This window comes from Anabas testudineus, chromosome 24 (genome assembly GCF_900324465.2).
Source record: "Anabas testudineus chromosome 24, fAnaTes1.2, whole genome shotgun sequence".
Classification (NCBI taxonomy): domain Eukaryota; kingdom Metazoa; phylum Chordata; class Actinopteri; order Anabantiformes; family Anabantidae; genus Anabas; species Anabas testudineus.
This window is the reverse complement of record NC_046632.1, coordinates 9,798,969-9,826,139: the sequence shown is the minus strand read 5'-3', so window position 1 is coordinate 9,826,139 and position 27,171 is coordinate 9,798,969. Positions and strand designations below refer to the sequence as shown.

General features: G+C 41.3%; 3 protein-coding genes across 5 annotated transcripts in view; 1 reads left to right on the top strand and 2 right to left on the bottom strand.

Annotated features, from left to right (window-relative positions):
• LOC113149338 (disheveled-associated activator of morphogenesis 1) overlaps positions 1-11,967 on the top strand; it is a 39,715-nt gene extending 27,748 nt beyond the window's left edge. For 2 of the 3 annotated variants that reach the window (XM_026341404.1, XM_026341405.1), the window contains exons 4-26: positions 291-362; positions 860-954; positions 1,348-1,681; positions 1,798-1,908; positions 2,024-2,127; positions 2,393-2,459; positions 2,556-2,673; positions 3,527-3,665; positions 3,846-3,904; positions 4,026-4,213; positions 4,372-4,680; positions 4,761-4,868; positions 5,614-5,643; positions 5,961-6,058; positions 6,139-6,223; positions 6,544-6,650; positions 7,403-7,491; positions 7,709-7,877; positions 7,996-8,103; positions 8,401-8,461; positions 8,590-8,721; positions 9,904-10,074; positions 10,608-11,967. In XM_026341404.1, the coding sequence (XP_026197189.1) occupies positions 291-362; positions 860-954; positions 1,348-1,681; positions 1,798-1,908; positions 2,024-2,127; positions 2,393-2,459; positions 2,556-2,673; positions 3,527-3,665; positions 3,846-3,904; positions 4,026-4,213; positions 4,372-4,680; positions 4,761-4,868; positions 5,614-5,643; positions 5,961-6,058; positions 6,139-6,223; positions 6,544-6,650; positions 7,403-7,491; positions 7,709-7,877; positions 7,996-8,103; positions 8,401-8,461; positions 8,590-8,721; positions 9,904-10,074; positions 10,608-10,820 (2,967 nt within the window). In that variant the 3' untranslated portion in view covers positions 10,821-11,967. The remainder of the gene's footprint in view (positions 1-290; positions 363-859; positions 955-1,347; positions 1,682-1,797; positions 1,909-2,023; positions 2,128-2,392; positions 2,460-2,555; positions 2,674-3,526; positions 3,666-3,845; positions 3,905-4,025; positions 4,214-4,371; positions 4,681-4,760; positions 4,869-5,613; positions 5,644-5,960; positions 6,059-6,138; positions 6,224-6,543; positions 6,651-7,402; positions 7,492-7,708; positions 7,878-7,995; positions 8,104-8,400; positions 8,462-8,589; positions 8,722-9,903; positions 10,075-10,607) is intronic. The other variant, XM_026341406.1, reaches the window with a different exon arrangement.
• LOC113149341 (trans-L-3-hydroxyproline dehydratase) lies at positions 11,421-15,073 on the bottom strand. Its single transcript, XM_026341411.1, has 6 exons — positions 14,955-15,073; positions 13,970-14,454; positions 13,725-13,894; positions 13,455-13,577; positions 13,139-13,276; positions 11,421-12,558 (listed from the first exon to the last, which is right to left on the bottom strand). Exons 2-6 carry the CDS (start codon positions 14,445-14,447, stop codon positions 12,433-12,435), a joined length of 1,035 nt encoding a protein of 344 aa, XP_026197196.1. The 5' UTR covers positions 14,448-14,454; positions 14,955-15,073; the 3' UTR covers positions 11,421-12,432.
• A 434-nt stretch (positions 15,074-15,507) lies between these two features.
• Positions 15,508-26,601, bottom strand: LOC113149622 (potassium voltage-gated channel subfamily H member 5-like). The gene is made up of 12 exons (XM_026341831.1): positions 26,529-26,601; positions 25,411-25,534; positions 25,156-25,262; positions 24,922-25,050; positions 24,596-24,711; positions 24,016-24,408; positions 23,839-23,925; positions 23,052-23,481; positions 19,564-19,763; positions 19,211-19,463; positions 18,903-19,099; positions 15,508-18,032 (listed from the first exon to the last, which is right to left on the bottom strand). The coding sequence occupies exons 1-12, from the start codon at positions 26,599-26,601 to the stop codon at positions 16,899-16,901; spliced, it is 3,243 nt and encodes a 1,080-aa protein (XP_026197616.1). The 3' UTR covers positions 15,508-16,898.
• Between the last annotated feature and the right edge of the window lie 570 nt (positions 26,602-27,171).

The following is a 27,171-nucleotide window of genomic DNA, read 5'->3' as shown; positions in this document are numbered from 1 at the left end:
GCTCCATTTTTGTCTGTTGTCTATTTCTGCCTCAGACCTTCTCTTCCTTATGTGTTTATTCGTGCCTGTATATTAGATATCTTTTAAAGCCAGTCTCATGATGGAATAAAATTCTCTTTGTATGTCAACTTTATTGTATTCAAATGTGACATGAACCAAATAACCTGATTATTACCTGATTACAATTAAACTGATGCTCATAAACTAACTGTATCTTGGAAAATGAATGTATTTATCTGATAGTTGTTTGACATTGCTTCAGTGCCTCTCTGTCACTCTCTCTGTTTCAGGAACAAGAAGAAAACAAAAGTGCAACTAGTTGGCCAGAATACTACATTGATCAGCTCAATTCAATGGCAGCTGTAAGTAATAACATGCAATTTATTTTTTCTTGGATATAAAAATGGCTATAAAATAGAAAGATCTGTCCTCTGTTGCTCTTCCAGACATTTCTCACTCTGTTTTCCCTTATGAAATAGTTTTTCATTATCCAAGTCAAAGGTCCAAGATTGCAAATGCATTTGAGACAAATCTCAAAAACAGACATGACAATTTTCAGCTAACTGAGGCTTGTAGTGAGCCAACAAATGACACACTTTCTACTTTACATTTTCTTCTGTTCTAATCTAGGGAGACACCTGAACAATGTTATGGAATCATATCATTGTGTTATTGTCTGTCACATGTTTCAATCTTCATCTTTCAGCAGTTTGTACTTTTTATGCTGTCACAGTGGTGTCATAATAAATAATATTCCTTTTTAGCTAAATCTAGGTCTTCTCCTCTGGGACTTAGTTTCCCTGTTTCATATGCATCTTTTGGCTCAGATCTTTGTGTTGTTGAATCGTCTGTTGAACAGAGAAAGACGCTCCTCGCTCTGGAGAAGGAAGATGAGGAGGAGAGGAACAAAACCATAGAGAGCTTGAAGACAGCTCTGAGGACACAACCAATGAGGTGAACATGTTTGTAAAGATCCTCCCCTCTCCTCTGCAATCTGCTGACATTTTCCGTTACATTTAAAATTCAAATATTGCTGCATTTCCTTTCTCTTTTAACCTCCTCTCACCCTGTACGTCACTCTTGTCTCTCACAGTATGTAAATGAGTCCTTTATGAACTGATACCTATAAAGGTCACTGCAGTGTCAATTAAAGGACACCTCACTCACTGACATATTATGGTTAAAGATGATTCAGTTATGGTTTATAATCTGGATAAACTAAGTAAATAAAGATTTTTCTAAATAGAGATTTTCTAAATTTTACTGCATTTGTGTTATAATTTCACATTAAAACCGGCCTTCCCAGAAGCACTAAGTTCCAATTCTCCATGTCTGTTCTCCTCACAGGTTTGTGATTCGCTTCATTGACCTGGATGGCCTCACATGTATCCTGAACTTCTTGAAGAGCATGGACTATGAGACCACTGAGTCACAGATCCACACGTCTCTGATCGGCTGCATCAAAGCTCTGATGAACAACTCGCAGGGCCGCGCCCACGTCCTCTCTCACTCCGAGAGCATCAACATCATTGCTCAGAGCCTGGCCACGGAGAACGTTAAAACCAAGGTGGCCGTGCTTGAGATCATGGGTGCAGTGTGTCTGGTGCCTGGTGGGCACAAAAAAATCCTGCAGGCCATGCTGCACTACCAGCGCTTTGCCTGTGAGAGGACACGCTTTCAGGTGGGTGGAATCAAACTAGGTGCACAGTTTAAATCTTTTTGACAATAGGTAAAGTCATTTACAAGCAATGTTGCGTGAAGACATTAAATACCCTTTAATGATCTGTCATCCCTCAGACACTTATAAATGATCTGGACCGGAGTACAGGGCGATACAGAGACGAGGTCAACCTGAAAACAGCCATCATGTCTTTTATTAATGCTGTGCTGAGTCAAGGTGCTGGAGAGGTGAGTTATGCTTCCTTTAACACTAGAAGGTCGTCATGTCCCTTGTTTCATGACTTAAGACTATTTTTAACATAATTTACTTCTGTTTTACTGTCAATTAAAATTTTTCATATAGGAAAGTTTGGAATTTCGTATCCACCTACGATATGAGTTTCTCATGCTGGGGATCCAACCTGTGATTGATAAGCTACGTTCTCATGAAAACTCAACATTAGACAGGTGAGATTTACATTTACCCAGGAATATCTGAACAGTTTGTCTGCTGCTGAGTTGTGCCAATAAATATTTGTTGATAAAAAGCTGTAAGATTTGAAATGTGTGTGGTAAGAAAACACTTTCCCACAAGACACTTTGCTGTTGTAGAAATAATAGATTTGACTACAGAATCAGTCATAATTTCTTTCTTTAGACATATTTCCAAATTATGACTACATCACATTTGCGGGCTGCTTTCTAATCCATTCTTTTCCCTCTGACACTTCAGACATTTAGACTACTTTGAGATGCTGAGGAACGAGGACGAGCTGGCTTTGTCAAAACGTTTTGAATCGGTAGGGAAAAGATAAACTCATCCTCTACCTACTCTTCCATTATTGTTTCCATAATATTTTGCAGTGGGTAGCGACTAAGCTGTTGTTCTTCTCCAGGTACATATAGACACCAAAAGTGCCACCCAAGTTTTTGATCTCATCCGCAAGAAGATGAACCTCACTGATGCATACCCGCACTTTATGTCTGTACTGCATCACTGTCTCCTCATGCCACGTAAGTGTTTCTTTAAATTACTTGTTACTGTAATGTAATCTATGAAACACATCAAAGTCTTTCCTGTTTTAAAATGAGGCTAAAGACCTATATTAAAAATATCCTCAAATCGAATACGATTTCAAACAAGGCTGCTGGTTTCTGCCTCAAAAGAGAAAAACTATATAATGGCTTAGTTTAGAAGCTACGCAGAAATAGCACATGCCCACCCAGTGTCTGACATTGTTTGGTTATATTTATTTTTTCTTACTCTTTTCCTGCAAAAAGTGTAAAAGACTGATAAAATTTTCTGCTACAGTAGCCATTTGTTTGATACCATCTTCTTCTGTAAATAGCTTTTTAATAAGACTTCAATTGCTCTCTTGAAGTGTTATAATATAATAGATATAATTAACACTTCAGTCGTTAATATGGGCATTGTGGTTTTACAAAGGGTTTAATAAAGCTTGTGATGAAATAGAAAGGGGAGTGGAAATTTAAATACTGAATATGATGTGGTGTATTGAACAGTTGTAACACTTGTAAAAAGTAATAACAGGTTTCCTCACAACAGTAATGTGTCTGTGTGTGTGTGTGTGTGTGTGTGGTTTCAGGCTAAATAACAAGACAACAGTAAACATGTTTTCCCCTCTGGCAGATGTGGTCTCTCCAATCTCTTTCTAATTACATGTGTCATCCTGTTGCAACCTGTAATTATGGTGCCACTCTTTGGCTTATCAGTGTACTTCTGAAAAAATCCCTGTACCGATCATTCCTTTGTGTTTTCCTGAGATATTAATCAAGTATTGCATAGGGAAGGCAAAAAAACTTGAGCCAGGAGACTAATCTCTTTCTGTCTTTGCTTCTTTTTTAGACAAGAGGAGTGGTAACACGGTGCAGTACTGGCTGCTGCTGGATCGTATCGTCCAGCAGATGGTCCTACAGAATGACAAAGGTCACGACCCCGATGTCACACCACTGGAGAATTTTAACGTGAAGAACGTTGTCCGGATGTGAGTGCTGGACTTTCCCCAAGACAGAGTGACACATGAATGAGTCTGTGGAGCAGACCACTTTGTGAAAACAAAGTGACAGCGATATGTTTGTTGAAAACCATGTGTTGGCTCAAAATAGTTTCCCTTTTAAGTTCATGTAGACACTTAAGTTACTAACATGTGTCATCCTCTCTGCAGGCTGGTCAATGAAAATGAGGTCAAACAATGGAAAGAGCAGGCAGAGAAAATGAGAAAAGGTGTGTGTGTGTGTGTGTGAATATAAATGATTTACCTGAAACAGAATAAGTTTGTAAAAGTAGTAAGTATTAGTATTAGTAAACTTAATATGATGAACATATTGCTGTCACTTCCTATCAGAGCACCATGAGTTGCAGCAGAAGTTTGAGAAGAAGGAGCGTGAATGTGATGCAAAGACCCAGGAGAAAGAGGACATGATGCAGACGCTGAACAAGATGAAAGAGAAGCTGGAGAAGGAGAGCACCGAGCACAAGAATGTCAAACAGCAAGTGTCCGAACTCACAGCCCGACTGCACGAACTCAGCACTGTATGTTGTCCTTTAATTCATTACACATGAGCTTAATTATGATTATTGTTGTTGTTAACCAGAGTACTAGTTAATTGCCCATGAATAATTAGAAATGCATCATTTAGTGGTGAACATATGATTATAATCCTGGTAGTAACATTTAAAACTCTCTTCAGAGACGGATAGCTGTTGTTCCTGGAGGCCCTCCCCTCCCACCTGGCCCCCCTGGTGGCCCTCTGCCTCCTCCACCTGTGCCAGCTTTCGCTGGTATATGTCCGCCTCCCCCACCACCTCCCGGTGGTATGATGCCTCCTCCGCCTCCCCCACCCCCTCCACCAGGTGGTCCCCCGCCTCCTCCTGGACTTGCTCCCTTCATAGGTGCCCCTCCACCACCAGGAGCACCTCTGGGACCATCCTTGAAAAAGAAAAACATTCCTCAGCCATGCAATCCACTGAAGTCCTTCAACTGGTCCAAGTTAGCGGAGGTAAGCACAGTCGAAGCAGAAAACACCTGAATGTGTTGGTGCTTTGTTTCAAACATGATATGATATTTTCCTCTATTCAGAATAAACTGGAAGGCACAGTGTGGATGGAGGTGGATGATGCCAAGGTTTTCAAAATCCTGGATCTGGAGGACATTGAAAAAACCTTCTCAGCCTATCAGCGACAGCAGGTACAAGTTGTTCATCCCTCCATCTCAGCTCACGTTTCTGTCTAGTGTCAGAGAGGACTGGGGATTGACGGGTTGTGTTGGATGAGTGAGAGCTCAGCTGGCTTGCATTTCTTGATCTAGACTTGGCTTTTTAGGTTTTCTAATTATTAGAAAAGGGAACAAACTAAAAGAAGGGTGAAATTGGCAGATAAATTTGGACATTGCAAAACCTTCATGCTTTAATCCTAAATGTCTTCTTATATTTGAATGGAATGCAGTTTAATGTGGTTTTGATCATTTTTCCATATGTGATTGTAAATGCATGAGTAAGCTGCTCAGAATTAGCCGTTTCCTTCCTGTGGCTTCAGTTTGTTTGATTTAGTTGTTAGATAATCATAGTCAGTAATATCTGTATGAGTTGCACAGAACAGAATGAGCATGAGTCTTTTCAAAGTAAATTGGTAGTTTTAATTTTTTATAACACCCAGACTCACAAATAAAAGTAAATGTCTGGTTAGCTTAAACGCAAAACTTGCAGATTAATTACTTCTGTGCACAGCATGTGAACTATAAGCACGTATTGATTGACTGAGCACATGCTCCCGTCTCACTGCTGCTCACCTCATTACTGATGAAGCCATTGTCATCTAAGTACGGAATGAGCGTAATTCATTTGCTGTTTGTTTTTTGTGGGCTGCAATCACATAACTGCTTTACTTATCCTAATGAGTGCTTACATCTTCCCTGCCTCTTGCCTGCATTTTAGGACTTCTTTATGATCAATAACAGCAAACAGGTGAGTTCACTTAACACTAGTTATTTTTGTCGCTCCTTGTGAATTTGTTCATGTTTTGATGTCCTGTTGTACCAGCTACGTGTTTTGTTGAGTCTATTTAACTGTGTCCCACAGAATCCTGTATATACAGCACGTCAACAGAATTTCTTTGTGTGTGATAACCTTCTTCTGTTTGTTTAATAGTGTGTATTTTGGTGTGTTTTTAGCTCTTGTTTTTTAGGACGTCATTGTTGTGTTTGTTGGGTGTCTGTAACAAAATAGACTAACATGTGTTTACGTTAAAAGCTGCCGTGTAACCTTTATCATTTTGCTCACAGAAAGAAGCAGAAGACGACACGCTGAGCTCTAAAAAAGTCAAGGAGCTGTCAGTCATCGATGGCCGCCGAGCTCAAAACTGCAACATCCTTCTATCACGGTACGTTTAGTACATCATTGCACCCTTTACAAAACATGTTGTGGTATATCTTTAATGTGCCAATCTCTTGTGTATTGCAGGCTGAAGCTTTCAAATGAAGAGATCAAGAGAGCCATTCTAACCATGGACGAACAGGAGGACCTTCCCAAAGACATGCTGGAGCAGGTACATCATCATGTTTTCTAAAAAAAGTAATTTAAACAAGAAAAGGGGGGGATGAGAGACAAGTCAAGTTCATCCTGAACCATGTTTGCCTTGGCCTATGTATAAAAGTAATCGACTTTTTACTTTTAATAATGTGCAATAAAAGAAGGCTGGAAAGTACCTGCAAAAGCAGATCAGCCAAAGCAAAGGAATCATGACTGTATCCTGGTATTCAAAAGTGTATTTAGATTAAAACTAAACCTACTACAAACTGTCTGTTACAAGTTGTAATCAATTTAAGCATGTTAACACTGACTGATTTTCTTTCCTTCCTCTCTCAGCTGCTGAAGTTCGTCCCTGAAAAGAGCGATGTGGATCTTCTAGAGGAACACAAACATGAGCTTGACCGCATGGCCAAACCTGACCGTTTCCTCTATGAGATGAGCAGGTACTTTACTCGTACAGTGTTTTTATTTTTTTCCCTCAAGTGTTATCATTTTAATTCAGCACTAAACGGATGCTTATCTCAGATCTGACTGCTTCATATCAGTGCAGCGCTCTGCAGCACAGATCTGACAAACAATAGCTATTGTCTTACTCATAGCAGATACATGAAATGATGCATGGTTTTCTACTTAGCAAGGAACAATAGTTGGCCGTGTGATTCACATTTTCTAAATTTGTTTTAGTGAATAAATAGTATCTGTAATGTAATAAAAGTATTTGCACTGCAGTTTAGTAAACAAAGTCTTGTAAGATTAAAGGAACAAAACCATAACTCGGCCACTAACTGCATACCAGAGATTAGTAACTAAAGCATGTGACGTTCCCACAGTATAAGGAAATAAAATGTGTGATAGTTAAATGCTGCATAATACAATTAGGTTTTTGTTTTGTTTAAATAATTTACTCTAGTTTGCAGTTTTTGGTTTATTCAACTAACAGAACAGAGTGGAGGACAGATGTGTCACTGGCATTCATTAGCTGCAGAGTCAGTGGTTTATAGGCTGAAAACATAACTCAGCCAAAAATAAGCTTCATTGCCACAATGGAGGTTTTATATGTGCCATTTAGTAAGCACACAGGCAATTTGCTTTATTTTGTTTAAACACAATGTCCATGATTGTGGTTCTTCTCTAAATGTGTGGATTTCCCATCTCTTAATTGATTATTTCTGTCTATTTATGTTCCACTGTCCAGAATAAACCATTACCAGCAGCGGCTGCAGTCACTATACTTCAAGAAGAAGTTCACAGAGAGGATAGCCGAGATCAAACCCAAAGTAGAAGGTGAGAAAAGTCTAAAACACCCGGAACATTTTATCTCTAACAACAAAACCCTCGTACAGTATTTTGTTAATGAACTATTGGAAAGTATTATCTTCTAAAGCTCATAATACACTTATATTTAGTATTTTTACCTTTTGACATTTGCCACCAACAAGAAGCGAATCAAATTAAAAATGTTGAAGAATTCACTTGGAAACATTGATTTTCTTTGCCTCAGCTCTGGCCAAGGCATCTAAAGACATTTTACACAGTAAAAACCTGAAGCAGCTGTTGGAGGTGGTGCTGGCCTTTGGAAACTACATGAACAAGGGTCAGAGGGGGAACGCTTATGGCTTCAAAGTTTCCTCACTCAACAAGATTGCTGACACCAAATCCAGCATCGACAAGTAAGTATCAAGCTCTATATTCATGATGTGACCGCACGTAATAGAAAAAATGCACATTTGACGCATTCGCTGCCTTGAAGGCTGCTCCAGCTCAGTGTGTGTACATCTGTGTTTGCAGAAACATCACTCTCCTGCACTACCTGATCACCATCCTGGAGAAGAAATATACCAAAGTCCTGAAGTTCCAGGAAGACCTGCAGAATATCCCAGAGGCTGCCAAAGTCAAGTAGGTGGAGCACAGGTCCCCCAGTCATCTGGGGGTTAGGAACCTCTAAAGGGCCCTTGATGACTACCACAAATGAAAAGAAGTATCACAGGTTACATAAAGAGACAGTAGCAGAATAGGTGCAAGTTTCATCTCTTTAAACTAAACATGCAACAGGTTTATGCCATCTATGGCAGTGCCAAGAAGTCAAGATTAGACACGCTTTTGTTTTAAAGAGTCATAAGTCAAGATGGTTAGGAAGCACTGCCAACTGTTCTCATTGCTACATTCATTACACAACCGTTTCTTCGTTTACAGCATGACTGAGCTGGAAAAAGATATCTGCAACCTGCGCAGCGGCTTGAAAAGTGTCGAGAGCGTGAGTCACAAACCTTTATTAGACAGTACATGTTGTCTTTTGTCCGAGCTGCCACGTACGTTTAGTTCAGGTATAAAGTCATTTTTAATTCCTTTCGCCACGTCTCACTCATGTCTTCTCGTTAACAGGAGCTAGAGTACCAGAAACAGCGACCACAGGAACACGGTGACAAGTTTGTGTCCGTGGTGAGTCAGTTCATCACTGTGGCAAGTTTCAGCTTCTCCGACGTGGAGGACTCTCTCACAGAAGCAAAAGAACTGGTAAGTCTGTGGAGTGTTTGTTTGAGCTGACTGGACAGCACCACTGTCACTTGTAGACACTAAAAGCCTGCATCCCATTTCCTCTATGTGCAGCTGTTTCTACACGCCTTATTGACCCTATCAGTCACCTCTCTAGGAAAGCAAGCAGCCGGAGTGAAGTGTTTCAGCTTCCTGCTGCAGAGCTGAAGACGCTTTGTTTGTCAGCCTGCTGGATGCCTTGTGTGCACCAGAAACCAGGAATAGAGGCAGAGGCTCAGATTATTTTACACAACTGTGTTCAGCATTGTATGGACAAATGTATGTGTCATAGCTTGAAGTGAAAGCTTCAAAGTAACAAAGTCAATCTGTGTGAAAGTACACAAGGAAACAAACCCTATCTTAACGGGAAACTGACTTTTTCCCCCTAGAAACCTGAGAACATTCACCTTTTTAGGGAGAGCTCGACACCGTGAAGGTAGATTTATGTGACATTCACTGGTGCAAAGCAGGAACAGTATTATCAAGAGCACGTTTTCCACCAAATCGACCCATGTGCTCAGCCAGTCACCTGAAAACCCTCAGATTCTGTGAATCATTTACAGGGTCGTCTGTAGTCATGAGTGGCAACCTGCCGACCCTCCAAATAGCTTCTTATTTTATAATAACATTTCTGCAGGTAGACGGGATAAATGTGACACTTCAGGTGTTTTTTTTCATGTGTTCCATAAATTATGTTTGATTCCTGTTGTGAGCAAGCACAAACCTGTTTGAACCTTCGAATGCCAAGTACATTCAGAAAACCCTGCCATGCATCTTTGCTCCACCTAATAAGAGTTTGCATGTCACTGACAGAGCTGCTGTTAACATACAGATCTTTGAAGGTATATATGTTCTCAGCATGTCGTCACATCTGGATGTTCTCCATTTTAACGTACTGTGAAAAATACCCAACAAACACGTTGCTTTAATTTGGGCTCCGGCTCCAGCCTTGCCTCAGCTATAATCAGTAGTTGGTCAGATCTGGGTTAACACCATCTTCAAAGCCCCACTACTGGTACCGTGCTCTGATTTCAAAGGGCTGAGACCTAATGAGTCCCCTGTAAAAGAGTCAAAGACAGAGTAAAGCATGGTTCTACTGTGTCCTGCTGTAAGTCTAATGCTACCTTCCCCTCTCTGTGTGCCCCCTTTTCTTTGGTCTCACAGTTTCAGAGGGCAGTAAAGCACTTTGGTGAGGATGCCAGTAAGATGCAACCAGACGAGTTCTTCGGCATCTTTGACCAGTTCCTGCAGTCTTTTACTGAGGCTCAGCAGGAGAACGAGAACATGCGGAAACGCAAAGAGGAGGAGGAACGCAGGGCCAAGATGGAGGCTCAGGTACATACATCATCACCTCCTGTTTCCTTGTGATTACTGACTGAAAACTGATATCGCTCCCATACCTGCACAGGAAAAATGAAGCTCCTTCTTGCAGTTAGCTTAGCATAAAATGTAGAAAAAGAGGACACAGCTAGGCTGTCTCTGTTTAAACTTTTCAAAAGCCACTTAGGAATGCCTCTAAAGCTCCCTGGTTTACATATTATATATAATTGTTACTGTCTGTACAAAAGAAGAAGTTGTGATTAGGGGGTTATTTCTCTGCTAGTTGCTAAGCAACAGCACAGCATCAACATAACACCAGGAATTCACTGAGCTCAGCCAAAAATAGCTTTAGAGATGCTTATAGATGGATTGTGTTACCTTTGGACAAAGCCAGAGCCGTTTCCCCATTTCTAGTCTTCATGCTAAACTAAGCTAACCCGTTTAGCTGATGGCTGGAGCTTCTTGTCCAGACATCACAGTGGTTTTGATCATCTTAGGAAAGCAAATGAGGGTATTGTTCATACTGTAACTTTGATTTCTGTCACCAGCTGAAGGAACAGAGGGAGAAGGAGCGAAAGGCCCGGAAAGCAAAGGCAAATGGGGAGGACGATGGTGGTGAGTTTGATGACTTGGTGTCAGCGCTGCGATCGGGCGAGGTCTTCGACAAAGACTTGTCCAAGATGAAACGCAACCGCAAACGCATCAACAGCCAGACTACAGACTCAAGCAGAGAGCGACCGGTCACAAAACTCAACTTCTGAGCGGAGGTTGAGGTCAGCGTCGCTGTTGTGCTCACCGACATCCACCCCTCTCCTGCCTCCTGCTCTGCTCATCATTAGTTTCTCTCTGGGTCGAATTGACATGCACATTCCTCAGCGCCTCCTCCGCTGCCACCCAGCTCGGCTTTAATGAACCACAGCAACATGTCGTTGCAGAGCTGCGCACAGCAACATGTTTCATCGTCTGTGGTTTTGATGTTAAAAAGAGCAGAAGCCAAAAACTGAGTGACCAGATCAGATAGGACCAGGATGTTTTCCCTTGTTCCAAGGGAAAGGGGAGGTTCACGGCAGGTGGGAACCTACATCAGGATCCTCTTCAGAGCTTGATGCTCAATCCAAAAGGAAGATGATTCCAATAAAAACACCAGGGGCCATTTTGTACGGATTGATTTTATAGAAAGAGAGGAGCTGTTTTCACACGACCTGAATTGTTCAAGAGAATTTTTGGAGAGAGTGAACCTGAACTTCCTCTTAACGCTGCTGCTCCCTGCAGTCAAAACTATCACAGGACTGAGACGCTGCACATTTAAAGGAAAGTGGTTTTAACTGCAAGTGACGCAGCTGAGAACCCGTTTTTTTTTCCCCCCTTTTCTTTTCTATTCATCATCGACATACAGCATTTATGTATCTGATCACCGTATGTTTTATTTGAACTTTACTGTTAAGAGCTGGCCTTAACTCTGTTGAATTTAATTGTTGAGTGGGTACTCTGAAAGGCCTGGGCCTAATCTGCAATTTCTCAACAAGTGTGGACACTCATGTCATAGATTACATATATCTATCTATAAGGTTCTGTGTTTGTTACACATGCACATATGAATTGATAATTACTATGCTAAATGCCATTAAAACCATACCTAGTCGATGCAATACACCCGTGTCCCCCTCTGAAGGGAGTGCTCTCCTGTAATGTGTTTATTTGAATAGTTTAAATATCTTTTCTGCACACTGGATGGATTTACACTGCCCAAAAAAGTTCTGTGAACCACGTGTGATGTTTTCTTTGCGGTAGAAAACATCACACGTGGATCAGCTGTGTGACTCCATCCAGTGTCAAACACCTTCACTGAACTTTTATAATTTATCGCCTTCCGTTGTACAATGACCTGAAAATAAATGGGAGAAAACCGTTTTGTGTATTTCGTTAATAAGAACACTTTATTTAATTCTTTTTTTCTTTGAGTCTAAAAGAAACAAATCACCACTGTGACATGATTGAAAAGGTGGATGAACGGAGGTTGGGATAGTTTTGATTTCTAACTTCAGAGTGACGACAGTCAACCTCACGGTACCTAGTGGTGAGTGACGTTGCTGAACAGGACACGTTGACCTGCTTCAAATTATAACGCTCAACTCAAAAAAAAAAGCCTTTTACATGCCAAACTGCTCTTTAAATTCTCAAAGATTAACTTCATGAACAGAGGTTTTACTGAAATTACCTGATGGATGTGTAGCTCTAAGCTTTTTTTTGTTTTTAAGAGTCTTCAGGAGTTAGTTTGAAATTTAATACTCTAAACAACCTTTTTTGAGTTTTTACAGGTACAAAAGGACTTTATAGCTCTAATACTTTGTATGTAAAACCTGTAGTTGTGCCTCACTTCAGCAGAAAACCATGGGCCAACTCGTCATCTGGTTCCTGCACAAAGCGCGACACTCCGGTGTAAAAAGCTCTGCCAGCAACCTCCACCACTACAGCTCTGAAGCCTCCACACTTGGTCTCCTGAACAGAAATAAGAGGGGGAAAAAAAGTCACAAACATGCCTCAATGAAAATAAGATTTGTAATTTGAAATATGTACAAAATGATTTTGATGCATTAACATGAAGTTTACTTCTATCTATTTGTGAGGGTTTGTGAGTTCAGTTTTGATAAGTGGGGCAAAATTCAACGGCACAACAACAAAAAAAAAAAAAAAACTTCAAATATTAGTGTTAAGAGAAGTCAGATTTCATTCAGTAAGAAAAAATGTCTTTTGGTCTTTCTGCTGCGTTTTAGCAGGATCTTATCGGTTGAATACAACGAACAATATCAACAGCAACGATGGATTCATGACCTTTGGTTAATGACCCAATTTTGACCAAGACCATCAACCCAGAAACCGGTCACTAATGACCATTTCATCAGCACGAGTGCAGAGAGAGGGTGAGAGAAAACTCTTAAGACATGAAAACTACAAACACGTCCACAAGACAACGACACGCAAATGTTTTACAAGTGTTTCCACCTCTGAGTTTGTGCTCCAGGTAAATGTTTCTAAACCTGTTCCTGACCTGTAAACATCAAAACAGAGGTGCAGGTACCTGGACAGCTTTTCCTGTGAACTGGGATCCAGTGGCTCCACTCTGAAAAGTCCTGGTCTGGTTCAGCTGGATGAGACCTTTGTGATACTGAAGAGCCACTCGAGCTGTAACGCCAGAACCAGTGGGACTTCTGTCCACCTGAGAACCGTTAGAGTCCGTTAAGTCAGTACTGCATGTGGAACTTTTATCTTGAGGTTTTTCTAACTTGTATTTACTTGTATTCAGTATTTGACTGGATTGTTACAGTGACACTTAGACGCTTAGATCATTTTAATACACAAAGAGGAAATAACGTGGTATTCTACTGGGTCCATACCTGAGCTTCTGCAAACACACATATGTTGGCCGTGGGGTCGGAGGAGAACTCATCTTTCCCGTCTGTGAGGATGGTGCCATAGAGGAACGCCAGATCATCACTGGTCGGATGGTGCAACTTCACCTGAGAGGAAGACAAAAACGTCACGTGTGGAAAAACCTGGTCATGTATCTCAAAGTGTTGATTAGTAAACAGGAGATTTTCCGTCCTCAGACCAAACTGTAACATTTACCTTTATTGTTTAGTTAAAAAAAAATATTTTTTTACAACCTGAGATTTGACAGCTTTCGTCACTGCTGTGGCAGCATCCACCAGATCTCGAGTCCTGGACTTGTTCACATCCAGACCAAACCTCTGGGCGCTTACGAAGGCGTAGAAGGCTCCACCATAGCTCACATCAACCACCACCTCACCAAACCCCTCCACCGTCACCGTCACATCTGGGGGGAAAAAGCCATTAAGTCAATCGTGCACCTGGTTTCCTGTGAGGATGATGATCAAGGTGAGAGTCGTACCTGTAGCAAAAGCAAAGGCTGGCACACTGTGAAACCTCACGCCTCCTGTTTTACCACCTGAATACTCCACGAATGCCTTAACCAGCCCACAGGGACAGTGGATGTTCACTTGCGTCTCTGGTGACTGTGGTTCTTTCACCAGCTTGTTGTCCACAGCGAAGCGTCCCAGTGCGATGACAGCGTGTCCACACATGGTGCTGTAGCCGTCGTTGTGCATGAACAGGACCCCGAGGTCCGCCTCAGGTATCTCACTGTCCACGATCAGAGCTCCGTACATGTCGTAGTGTCCCCGCGGTTCATGCATCAGGAACCTCCTGAGGTGGTCCAGGTGTTCCCGCGCATAGCGGCGTTTGGACAGCACACTGTCACCTCTGACCTCTGGGTAGCCACTGACGATGACGCGTAAAGGCTCTCCACCTGTGTGCATGTCAACCACTGAGATGACGGCTCCCTCGTGTGGTGGAAGCTGCAGGTCCATGTTGGTACTAAAATAAATCAATTAAAAAATAAACAAACAAATAAATAAAGTGTTAAAATTAAATTAAAGTAAAATGCATCATTATTTCCCTACACACAGCGGACTGTACTGGTCTAAACTATTATTATATTGATCCATGTATATTTTATCTGATAGGAAAACGAGGTTTTAACATCAAAATTACACCTTTTTATACTTACAACAAAACAAAAACAGTTTCTCACTTAACTAAATTAGTCAAAATAGACAGATATATGGTCTCATCAGTGATTTCTGATGTGGGCTTTGAGTCAAACTTTACGAAGAGTTAAGATCATTAAGACACAGTGAGAAAACAAACATGATCAAGTGAACTTTCACATCATCCTCTCGTGTTAAAGAGGTTTCCTACTGCTGCTGTGACTGAGAAACAATAGATACATGCGCATTTACGCAGGACGACAGTGCGACATGTGAGACACAGCGTCCTGCAGCATTTACACCAACTTCACACAAGATCATCGGTACCTGATTTCAGTTTTCTCGGTACTTTGAGCTCAAACTTCTGCAGATACAGTCCGACTATGTCCCGTGTTTGCGTGGTTGAGTTTGCAAAGAGACTGAAACAGAGCGTTAGTGCCACCGTGTGTTGTGGAGGGCTGCGTGCGTCAAACGTGCATCATCAACACTGTGCGATTCATTGCAGTGATCTGGTTGGTTCATGGATGTAGTTAATCAATTAAATGCAATTATAAATGTTTCCCCATCTCTTTTTAATGTCATCGATTTAAAATAAAATGTCTTTAAATTGACCAGCAGGAAGGTCAGGAACTTTACCTGCCTCTGAAGAAACTACTGACCCTGCAGGCCGAGCACTGAGTGCATCAACATACATGTGGAAAAACACACTGATAAACACATGTTGCCATTTACAGGGTCTCATTTACGATAAGACTGACTGAAGAGCGAACAGGAGGGGAACAGGCATCCGTTTCATTATTCATTAATCCCTTGGCTGCATGCGAGATCATTTTTACATGTAATATAAAATATGACATCAGGTAACAGTCACATGCTTACAGCTTTGTTCACACCTCATAGTGAGATAATATGCAGTCACACTGAAAATGAATTCACACTTAACATCTTCATCAACAGAATGAACAAATGTAAATGCAGCAGGCTTCATTTTCACTACCCTGGCAGTGTGTAGTTTACAGTAACCCAACACTTTGAATTAACCGTGATTTAAAACACAACGTCATGTTGTTTTTCAAGTAGACAAATATACAATGCTGAAATAAATACTAAAATTAAACATTAGAACAAATATACCTGAGCAAGAAGGTTATTTTCCATGAATAAAAATACATTAAGCCTGCTGCAATTACCTTTCAAATCATCAAAAAGTACATACAGTTAAATCACTAAACTGCCATTAGTGCGTTCTTATTTTGGTTTGACATGCACAGGAAAAAAGGTCCAAGAATTTCTGAACAGTCCGTAAAATCCGTGGAGAGTGTGTGAACACATTCACATGACAATGTGAAAGGTCATTTAATATTTAATATTTTCTATTTGTATTTTTTGTTTCTACACTTGCAGTTTTTACCCTCTTAATAAAAGAGTTTTGGGGAGTTTCACAATTTGCTGTATACTATGAAACGTGCTATGAACAGGTGAATGTCTTTCATTAAAACCCGTCCGGGTGAGGCTTTATTATTGTAAGGCACATAGTGTCACCTGACTTTGGAAAGTTAGTTACTACGCCTACTCCACTGTCTACTGTGACTTGACCTCATCTCGCCCATATTTCTGCAGATTTCTAAAGATTCAACAAGAGCCTTCATCCAAATGTCAATATAAGACGCAGACAGGTGAAAAATTAAAGGAAAAAACCAACGTAAAGCGGTTAAAGGCGGCGTTGGGCCACAATGTGTCACCAGAACTGCTTCAATGCGTCTTTGTGTTGATGCTACAACAGAAAAAGACCATGCACAGAATAATAGAGCCACCAGATCGCCCTCACTGTCGAGGTCAAACAATCAGACCTACATTGTTCTCACATGCACAGTGAATGACTTAACTGACTTTATCACTTCTTAAATACCCTTGTATTGTACCTATAATATCCCTCTCCATGTAATAGTTACACATAGATAATGTGTGCCGTGGATTTGTTCTATTTCTCTGCTCATTCAGGTTTTTCCTATAATTTGTCACACATCTGTACCTTCTGTTAAAAAAGCACTAATGTCCAAGCACTAGCAGAACCACTGTTGGAATTGTTGCTGTTCCTTCTTGGTATTTTATAATATATTATGTTCAGCACCATAACAGTGCCTCATTAAGACGGTTAGAAAAATAACCTGGGATTTTAGTGTCACAGTAACTGCATGCAGTGAAAGTTCTTTGGTCCAGCAGGACATGCATGATGCTTTTATAAATAAGGACGTGGGATTTCAAGTTGATTCAAAAAGGTCCATCATCTGCTTTTGGGCTGGAGTCTTTGACTCTCGTCTTTGGAGAAGTCGTCGGTGGCAGTGAGAGTCTTCTTTTAATCGACAGCAGCCTGAGGATCTCGCTCACCTGGGACTCGAGGACCGACAGCCGGCCGCTCAGGATCTGAATGTCCCCCTTCAGCTCCAGCTTGGCTTCATGCAGCGCCGCTTGAAGGAGCGCCTGTTCAGACAGCGGCTGTGCAAAAGAGTTTTTGAGGGAGACCTCGCTGTCCACACCAAGCGTGTGCTCGAATGGGTTTCTATCAATCGGGCTCTTTTCCATGGGGCTTCGCTCAAAGGAGCTTCTTGAATCTCCGGCCCTGTCGATACGTAGATCACTCTTTGTGATGCCACTGTCACAGGAGTCAGTTTTGTGTAGGGCGCTTGTTTCCTCACCTGCTTCTCCTGCACCGTTTCCACCCACCTCCCCACCTTCCTCTGAAATGCTGGCAGCTGCTACCTGTTCGGAGGACTGCACCCCTTTCGGCCACTCCTCTGCTTTCGGTGTCTGCTTTTCTTGCTCAGCAGCAGGAGGTGCTGGTGCAGCAGAAGCAGCGCTTCTGAACTTTGCCCAGCCACGAGCACCTTTGCTGCTGGTAACACTGCCTGCTGCTCCCTCTCCACCTGCACCACCGTGAGCAGGGTTGTTAACTTTCTGACAAAGCTGAGTCTCTGCACACAGCCTTGATGAAGAATCCCCAGCTTCCTGTGTGCAGTTTTTCTCTGAATTTTTAGTATGGACGAATGCTTGTGCACGTGCCGCCGTGTTACATCCACTCCCTGTGTTTGCTCCTCCCGAGCAGGGTGCATTATTCCGCACAGCGGAGCTGTGGTCCTGATGCTGAGAAGATACAGACTGACACTGTGGGAAAGAGTTTGAGTCGCCGTGGTTGTGGTGGTGGTGGTGGTGGTGGTGCTGCGGCTCAACTTGCACGCAGTTATGATCAAAATACATGTGAGCCTCTCCCGGTGTTGGAACGTCTCTCTGCTGTCTGAACCTCTGGAACAGCTTGCGGACTGGGTGGTCTTCAGGAATGGAGAGAGTCACCTCGCTCTTCTGACGCTCCTGTTCCCTCTTCACATCAGCAATCTTTCTGAAGATAACCTGCCAATAATAATAATAAAAAAAGATCTGTATACATTAGTATAATTAGTAATTAGCAGGAATAGAGTAGTAGTGCACACAATGCACATTGTGTCCTACTTTGATTTAATATACGTGCAGCGTGTAATGCAGCTTTTAAGGAGATCCTTTCAGAGCTACGTATACAACTTGAAATATTTATGACTTGAAAGCAGCAGGGAAACCATTAATGGAGCAACAATGTGATGATTGAGCAATAACAAGAGTTTCTGTGTGGCCTCAGATTTCCTGCATTTTCAGCTCATCCCAGTCATGTGCCTCGCTTGCTGTGCAAATAACGTAATCTCCTGTACGTTGTGAAAGAACTTAAACTTAAATCATCTGTGTGTTCATCTGAAAGTCACTAACATAAAGTTACAACAACAGTTCTGTTATTGGAAGCTCCTTGATTTAATATTGCTGATGTGAGCAAAACCTTTCCTCTGCACAAGCTCTGGGGGACTTTTATGAGCAAACATAAAGCTGCACAAATACAAAGTAAATAGCTTACTGCCTGTGTTCAAGTGCAGTTTAGCTGCACCAAGTCAACTAAATACTTAACAGTAAGGAGTGCAGTATGCAGGCATGACCAGTTTTTAAAGCTGCTCAAATTAATAATAGATTACTTTGTTTTTATTTAGTACATTTTACGTAAAAAACGTAAATCTTTCATTGTTTAGCCACAAACTTCCTTCATACTCAAAGTGTTGAAAGGCTGGGTGGTTTCAGTATATGTGATTACATAAGAGCTTGTATAATGGAGCTGCAACAAACTAGAATATCACAGAGTTGTAAAGATGAAGTTGAAATCATTATAAAGCACATTCAAACGACATTTGAGCATTTCTGTACCCGTTTTCGGAGGTTGCAGGTTAGGATGAGGTTGCGGGAGAACGAGTTGGCGAAGGCCGTGTAAAACTCCAGCACCTTCGTCAGAGCCTCTCTCCTGATGACGTGCAGATCACAGTAAGTCAGAGCTCGAACATTTGCACAAGCCCGGGCAGGTGTGGACTCTTTCCAGAAGGCATCTCCGAACACATCGCCTTTACCTGCGTGGAAGCAGATGATATTAGCCTGTTTCTTGTGGATACACAGTCTTGATGTGTGTGAAACTCAAGAGGAAGATTTTCATGGAAATAAAAATTAGAGGTTTGAATTACCTAGTATAGCGATGACCTCATCATCCTGGATGACCTCAAGTGACCCAGACACTACAAAGCAAAGGGTGTCGACACTCTCCCCGATGTGGAAGATGAGGTCTCCAGGTGCACAGTGCGTGGTCTGGAACTCCACGGCGAGGCAGCGCAGGCAGCCGTCACTGGCCAGACGAAACGCCGGGTGGTCGTTGAACACCTGTCTGTTCAGGTGCACACAGATGTCTGCACGCATGTCTTTGGGACAAATTGCAAGAACCTGAGAGGAAAGCAGAGCAGTTGGAACGTGCATGGTTTGTTTGCGAGTTATGTTCACATGAGCACGTCCACCTTTTTTTATAATACTAATCTTCTTTTACCTTGTCTGTGTCAATGCCTTTGGACATGGCCCAGGTGGAGACGATGAAGTCCATGACCCTCTCACTCAGACCTTTGGGAACCTGATACAGTTTGAGGAAGTCGCGCACGTTGTTGAGCATCTCGTGGTAACGGTTTGTGTTTGTGTACATCTGTTGGAAGATGGTGGTGACATTTCCAAAGATGGTCGCATACAGCAGCGCTGAAACAAAAGTTAAGTAAAACTGAAGCACTATTACATACTTAATCAAAGTTCTCCCTAATCATAATCACTATAATACCATAAATAGCATAATTACATTTTCCACTAAATCCCATTAAAATGTCTACTCATTATTGTCCTGGAATAAAAATTAATTTGTCATTTTAAAATCCTTAATACACAAATAAAATACTTATATTTTCTATATAATTAACCAATTAATTTGTTTTGATAATTAGCCCATACAATTCAGACAAATGTGGCATAATGCTGAAAGAGTACTATTAAAAATGTAAAATAAATAAGTTTAGGATAAATATTGAGATTGTGTCGTCTTACTTTATGTACATGTATTTCACAGTCCCAGAATAACTCACTGCATCCACACACACACACACACACATTTACACAATGAGCGGTGGTTGGAGTCTTAATAATTTAATTCATAATGCACATTTCCTCAGCGAGGGTACTGTACCGCAGCGCTGCACTGACCTCAAAGAGTCAGTCAGCATCTCTTATCGTGAGGTTTTACCCACTCAAGAGGAAGGAGTCGTCTCCAGTCATCACAGCAGGATCACAGAGGTTGGGATACGTATCTAGCGTGATGGCTCATTGTCCATTTACTACACCCAAGCCTGCAGGCACCCTCTCCGTTTCCCCTATTCGTCTCTCCCCTCGCATAATTACTGTATCTGTAGCAGGAGATTTATGGGCTGTAATCGAACCAGACACTTGTGTGTGTGACGGAGTGATCTTCGTGATGGAGTCACCAACACAGTAATGGCTGCTTACTCTTAGAAGTACAGACCTTGAAGCGCGGCTGTCACTTTGTGTTCCCCTCACTGTTTTCGTTGCATCACTTTACATGCTGTTTTAGAGGAGTGGGTCGTGGCGGCGCAAAGGCTGAGGGTGGAGGCAGTGACACTAAAGGTGAAGCCTTTAGTTGGAGTTGATGAGAAAACAGACACCCACTATCTAGTTTTGTAATTTAAATGAGGTTCATTTGACTTTAGATGGAATAAGTTCACATAACAAAATCAGTTTGACTTCTTTTTGTGAATGAATACGTGAAAGTAAATGAATTGAATGTGCATCACTCTAAATTACAGCTAGTTTAATGTTTTTAAATAAGTTTATGACGCTCAAAGACCAGTAAGGCAGTGTAGAGTAACAACTTGTTGACGTCTATAAAGATTTCATCAGCGAGTTAAGTGACAGTACTAAATAAAACACTCAACAATTAAATTCTGATATTAGTTAGTGATGACCAACCTTCAGACAGACGCTCACAGAGCAGGCTGTGATGGACACTGAACATGCCACTTTTTATTACTCACAAAGCCGAGTCTTACACAAACTCTCCCCAGTGGTTCACACTCAGAGACCGCAGCTAAACATGAATTACACAACGAGCAGCAAGAGGGTCTGTGAATTATCTAACACTGTTAAGGGTTACAGTCCATCCAGAAAGTTTTCACAGTGCTCAACTTTTTCCATATTTTGTATGTTACAACTTTTTTCCAAAATGGATTAAGTTCATTATTTTCCACAAAATTCTACAAAAAATACCCCATAATGTCAATTTGAAAAACGTTTGTTTGAAATATGATAATAAAAAAAAAAAAATCACATATACATAAGTATTCACAGTCTGCTCAATACTTCACAGAGTTGTCCATGGTGCTGCCACCACCATGCTTCATTGTAGGGAGGGTATTGGCCAGATGCTGAGCAAGTCCTGGTTTCATCCAGACATGACACTTAGCATCAGGCCAAAGAGTTCAATCTTTGTTTCATCAGACCAGAGAATCTTGTTTCTCACGGTCTGAGAGCCCTTCAGGTGCATTTTGGAAAACTGTTACTGACCAGTAGTTTCTGATTTAGGCCCTTCTCTCTCGATTGCTCTGGTTCCAAATGTCTCCCATCTACAGAAGATGGAGGCTCATTGGGACCTTCAATGCTGCAGAAATATTTCAGTACCTTTCCCCACATCTGTGCCTAGATACAATCCTGTCTCTGAGATCTACAGACAGTTGCTTGGACTTCGTGGCTCGGTTTGTGCTCTGAAATGCACTGTGTACTGTGAAACCTTATACAGACAGATGTATGCCCAATCAACTGAATTTCCCACAGGTCGACTCCAACCAAGTTGTCAAAACATCTCAAGGATGATTATTGGAAACAGGATCTCAAGAGCTCAATTTTGAGTCATGGCAAAGACTGTGAATACTAACTTACATGTGATTTTTATTTTTTATTTTTTGAATAAATTTGCAGATTTCAAACAAACATCTTTCAAATTGTCCTTATGGGGTATTGAATGTAGAATAGTCTTAATGCAGTAAAGAGCAATAGATAACAGGTAATACACTGAGTAACATGAAGTACATAGGTGCTAAAAACTATCCTTTAAAATATACAGATTTTAGAGTTGAGATGCTATTTCAGGCATTAAAGTAAATGTGTGATAAAAGCGTGAGGTTTTCATCCACATGTTAATTAGGATAAGAAAAGCCTTTAAGCCAAAATGATCCAAATTAGCATTCAACAATGCTGACATCTGCTACAAAGGACACTTAACCCCAAGAAGCAGCTACAGTACATGTTCATTGCACTGAGTACTTTTTTCATTTTACTTTGCATCTGTGCAGATTCTCACAAACCTGTACAACATCTATAACATATGTTGCTGTCCTGGCAGCTATCAGACAGCCAGCAGGGTTGCACAGCACATTAGCTCGTCTTGCGTGTAAGTGAATGCATCCAGATTGTTTCAGCTCCTGCACGATTCTGTGTTTCAGCACATTTTATGTTTTGTATATTACTTATTAAAAATGACCCAATTACGTTGTGTAGAATTTTATATATATATGATCTTGTTGTATTTTGTGATATGTGTCTCTTTTGGATCCCTTTCCAGGAACTACAGATGAAATGTAACTTTTTAAGTTGAATTTTGTGCCGTTTTGTGAAAAGATCAGAAGAATACACAGAAGATCTGAAGCCTTGTGTGTTGTCTGGTCGACATTTAAATGTGTGTGTGTTCATGTGATACAAAGAGTGTGTGTATATTAAGACTGTGAACTGTGTGACGTTGTCTTTATAATGTCATCTCTATTTACACATTGCTCCACTAGCCCTCCACTCATACTGGGAGAAATAATGACAGGATGATACTATTTGTTATGTAAGATCAGACCTTTTATATCAGTTACCGCTTTAGCTGGAGCATGAGAAAGGCGAAATGTATTTGAACATTTAAAGAAGATTACTGAGAGTACTTACAGCCCACCATCATCATAGCCACGGAGAAAATCTTCTCACCATCTGTGGTGGGAGCGATGTTGCCAAAACCGATGGTGGTGAGACTCGTCATGGTGAAGTAGAGAGAAGAAATGTACAGAGTGTCCTTGTTGGGGCCACCTTCCCACTGGCCTGTGCCACTGGCGTTGTAGCGGTAAGGAGTTCCTATACTCAGGGCCAGCTGGTAGAGCCAGCTGTCTGTTTTGATGGTGTTGGTGGTCTCATCGATGACCTCATAATCCCCGATGCTGTACCAGATGCAGGCCAGCCAGTGGGCCGCCAGGCCAAACACGCACACCAGCAGAACCAGGACAGCTGCTCCATACTCCAGGTAGTGGTCCAGCTTCCGGGCCACTCGGCCCAAACGGAGCAGGCGGATCACCTTTAGGGAACTGAAGAGGCTGCTGAGGCCCTGTAGAGTCAGAGTCAGACGAGTTAGCACATGCAGTACTGGTTTACACAGGGGGGAAACAATGGTAGCTCATTTTTGCAGATTTTAAAATCCTGTTCTAACAAAAATCTGAACAGACTTATTGGCAACATGCAGGCTATAATCACAACTTACGTGTCAAAATGTTAACAAACAGCTGCCTATTTACACACCCAGTCATCAGTGGCAACAGCAGCATTAAGTAAAGTTATGTTTGTGTCCACTGGAAGAATCTGACTTCACTATTCACTCTCATTTTAGCTCCGCTTTGGTCTCCACCAAGTCTCTGTTTCTTTATAATTGCAGCTTTAAAAGAAAAAAAAAAACCCAGCGATTTACCGGTAGTAGAGAGTCTTCTGTCCGTGTGGTGTTTCTGTGGAAAGATTCTCGGAGATGACTCGTTGGGGAAGTAGACGTAATGATGTCCTTCAGGAAAAGCAGACATATTTGAATATTTATTCACAGTGTCAGATCGGGATGGCTAAACCATTTCAGATCAATCCCAAATTCACTCACCTCATCTACATTTTCAAAGGCATTGATGATATCGTAGGGCAGACAGGACAGCAGATCAATAACAAACCACGTCTTCAGGTAATTCATTCGTATCAGCTTCGCGTCTGATATGACCTCTCCGGCAGGTCCCACAAACGTTGTGTGGAAGTTCAGCACGATGTCAATCAGGAAGATGACGTCCACGACGCTGTCCAGCACCAGCCAAGCCAAATTGTTCTGCTTGGCCCTAAAGGAGACGTTATAGGGCACCATGATGGCTGTATAGAAGGTGAGGATGAGGATGATCCAGTCCCAGGTGGTCTTGAAGGTGCAGTAGTGGAGGATGATGTGTGGAGGGGTCTTTGGAGCCTCTTGCTTGTACTGAGGGAGGATGTCTGATCCCAGCTGTAGAGCCTTTCATGAGAGGGAGCATATACCACCAATTTATCAAGGAACCTCCCTGTTTTCTAAAACTACTTCAGTTACTGATTGACTACATATTCAGGAATACTCTTTGTCAACTTAGAAGTATTATGAGTATTAACTGGTTGTTACCAATAAAATACTTAATTACCCAACAAAGACTTAAATACCTGCTCACCTCAGCCAGTCTCGACGGCTTGTGGCTGACCTCAGTCTTGCTCAGTGGTGCTAACTGCTGCACCAGGTTGCGGTTGTTGGTGAGTGCTCGTGTGAGCCTGGCAAACTTAGTCCATCCTTCTCAGGGACAAAAAGGTAAAATCACCATTCGTTCAGCTTTTATAGTATAACATGACAATCACAGTCAAATATGATTTTTCACTATTTTTCCACCGCTGTAATGTCAGAAGTAAGGCTTTCAGTTGCAGCGAACGGTTTAGTAGTAACATTTTGATGTAAATGCCAGTCCTGAAGTTTCAGAGCAGCGAAACTAAAACTTCCTCTCACCTCTTGTTGATTCATCCTCAATGGGCTGTTTGAAAAGTGTAATGTCTCTGAAGGTACAGAGGAAAAGCACCACTTTGTCGTTTTCATTTCTGATTGGAGCCACCTGCATGTAGAGCCATATTGGTGTTCCTGCAGGAAACAATTCAAATTGGATTTGTTGGCAGTACCAATGTAAAGGTTTCATAATTACTTGATGTATCAATGTATTTTTTGTTACTCTGTAGTGATACTCACTGTTCTTTGTATAGAGCAGCACCTCATAGAAATTGGACTCATAGCTGTCGAAGTTCTGTCTGATTTTTTCTATCGTCTTCTTATCAGTCAGGTCACCATACATGAAACTGCAAAAAGAGAACAAAGGCAACAGTCAAAGGAAAGCGGCTTTTCCAAAATTTCTTTCATTAAACGATGTCATTGGTCATTGGTCATTGGTCGCATATTTGTGGCAGGATTTAACCCAGGTTTTTATACTACAAAACTCCATCTCACTTGCACGTGCTGCTCTTGTGCATGACCTCAGCTCGGTGGTAACCAGACAGCTTGCAGAATCCATCGTTACTGTACACAACTGGCCACTCCACAATCTGTGCATTTCCCAAAAGAAAACTGGTCTCTGAAACAATAATAATAATAATAAAATTTTAATATTTTAATAACCATACATTATGTAAACAAGAAGCACAAATTATTGACTGTAATCAGACAGGTGAGTTTGCAGAATCAGTCCCTGATGTAATGTTTATGTTCCAGCCTTAATGCAAATTAAGTACTGACGAGATGCTACAAAGTTTTCCAGCGTTACCACAGTGTGGAGAAAGCTGCTTTCTCCAAAGAAATTACTTATTTATTAAATTGCACAGTCCCCACTAACGTTGTCAGACAAAGTATTTGCACATTAATCTGCAGCTGAATCCTTGGCATTTGAGTGAGTTTATATTTTAATCAATACATCCACTCTGCAAGCATTTGCAGAATTTTAGAGTCAGAGCGATTCACAACATGCCCAGTCTCTGTATTTGTAATAAAAAATTTCCAATCTCATACAAATTCACTGTCACTGTTTATCAGCATAATAAACAGTATTTATCTAATGATTGTTTTGCTTAGAAGGTTTTCTGAAAAATACTAATTACATACCCTCTAAAAGACACTTTACTAGAATTTCTATTTTCATATTCATGGTCCCAATGTTAGCAGCATTTCTTCAACAACTTCTATAGGGTACTAGTATTTGGATTTATTTATCATATGGCATACAAGTGCCCCATGTAATCTCAAAGATACATAAAAAACTGTGATCACACATTTCATCAGTATAACGTTTTACAAATATGAGGAAACAGGGCCATTACTGATTTGATCTTATTGTTCCAGGGAAACTGGTGATGAGATCCACAGCATGATTTATCAGAACACATAATACACTGTTATGCTGTTGTAATTAAAATTTAATTTAATTAAAAGAAATTATTGGTTCTTACCATTAATAAATGCAATAGAAATAACATTATAGGGTAACTTGAGCATCGCAGCCCTGTGTAAACGTTCAGCCCTGAAGTCTCATCAACATCCATTAAGTCTCGTTTTCCTTTCAGAATAAAACTCACCGCTGGAGCGCCGGACGATATTTTCCAGAAAAGTGTTCTGCGGAGCGACCAGTCCTCTCTTGCCTCCATGCATTATGGACAGAGGACAGGACAGAGACTCGGTGCTGCTCGGTGGTCGTGCTGATGCTTCTTGCCCTCACCGGTCCGCTGCAGACCTGAGTGGACTTTTAATGTCAAGTCAACCAGAATAATAAAAGGAGCATATCCGGACTGTCCCCTTAAAAAATAAAACCCCAGGGTAGCATGATGGGAGTATTTATTTGCCTGTAAGCACAACGTAATAACTATTTAATGAGGAATCCCAGATGAATTATAATTATGATCCTAAAACTTTTATTGTCGCAGCACATTTACAACCACACCGGTCCACACGTGAGAATTAATTGACGTAGAAATAGAGTAAACCGAGTTACACAAAATGCGACAGAACCTGGATAAGTAAAGATCAGTTTGTACAGATGTTATGTACAATTGGGTGGGTGGGATTCGGTCTACATAAAAGCCCCATCAGACGATGTTATGAAAAATTATACTTTTATTTTGAAAGTACCCCCGCTGGTTTCCCGATGTAACTCTGGTGTTTTTGTCCCACGTTTTTCTGAGCTGCACATTAGGGTTTATTTTTTGTATTAAATTAAAATTA

Bases quoted from the DNA above. Each gene is read 5' to 3' on its own strand.
- LOC113149341 (XM_026341411.1), bottom strand. From the start codon at position 14,447: ATGGACCTGCAGCTTCCACCACACGAGGGAGCCGTCATCTCAGTGGTT. The intron at 13,895-13,969 runs GTACGACTCTCA...TTTTCCCCCCAG, and splicing joins AGCCTTTGCTTTTGCTACAG to ATGTGACGGTGACGGTGGAG. The intron at 12,559-13,138 runs GTACCTGCACCT...ATTTCTGTTCAG, and splicing joins TCACAGGAAAAGCTGTCCAG to GAGACCAAGTGTGGAGGCTT.
- LOC113149622 (XM_026341831.1), bottom strand. From the start codon at position 26,601: ATGCATGGAGGCAAGAGAGGACTGGTCGCTCCGCAGAACACTTTTCTG. The intron at 25,051-25,155 runs GTGAGTATCACT...TGTTTCCTGCAG, and splicing joins GCTGCTCTATACAAAGAACA to GAACACCAATATGGCTCTAC. The intron at 24,712-24,921 runs GTGAGAGGAAGT...GTCCCTGAGAAG, and splicing joins TGAGGATGAATCAACAAGAG to GATGGACTAAGTTTGCCAGG.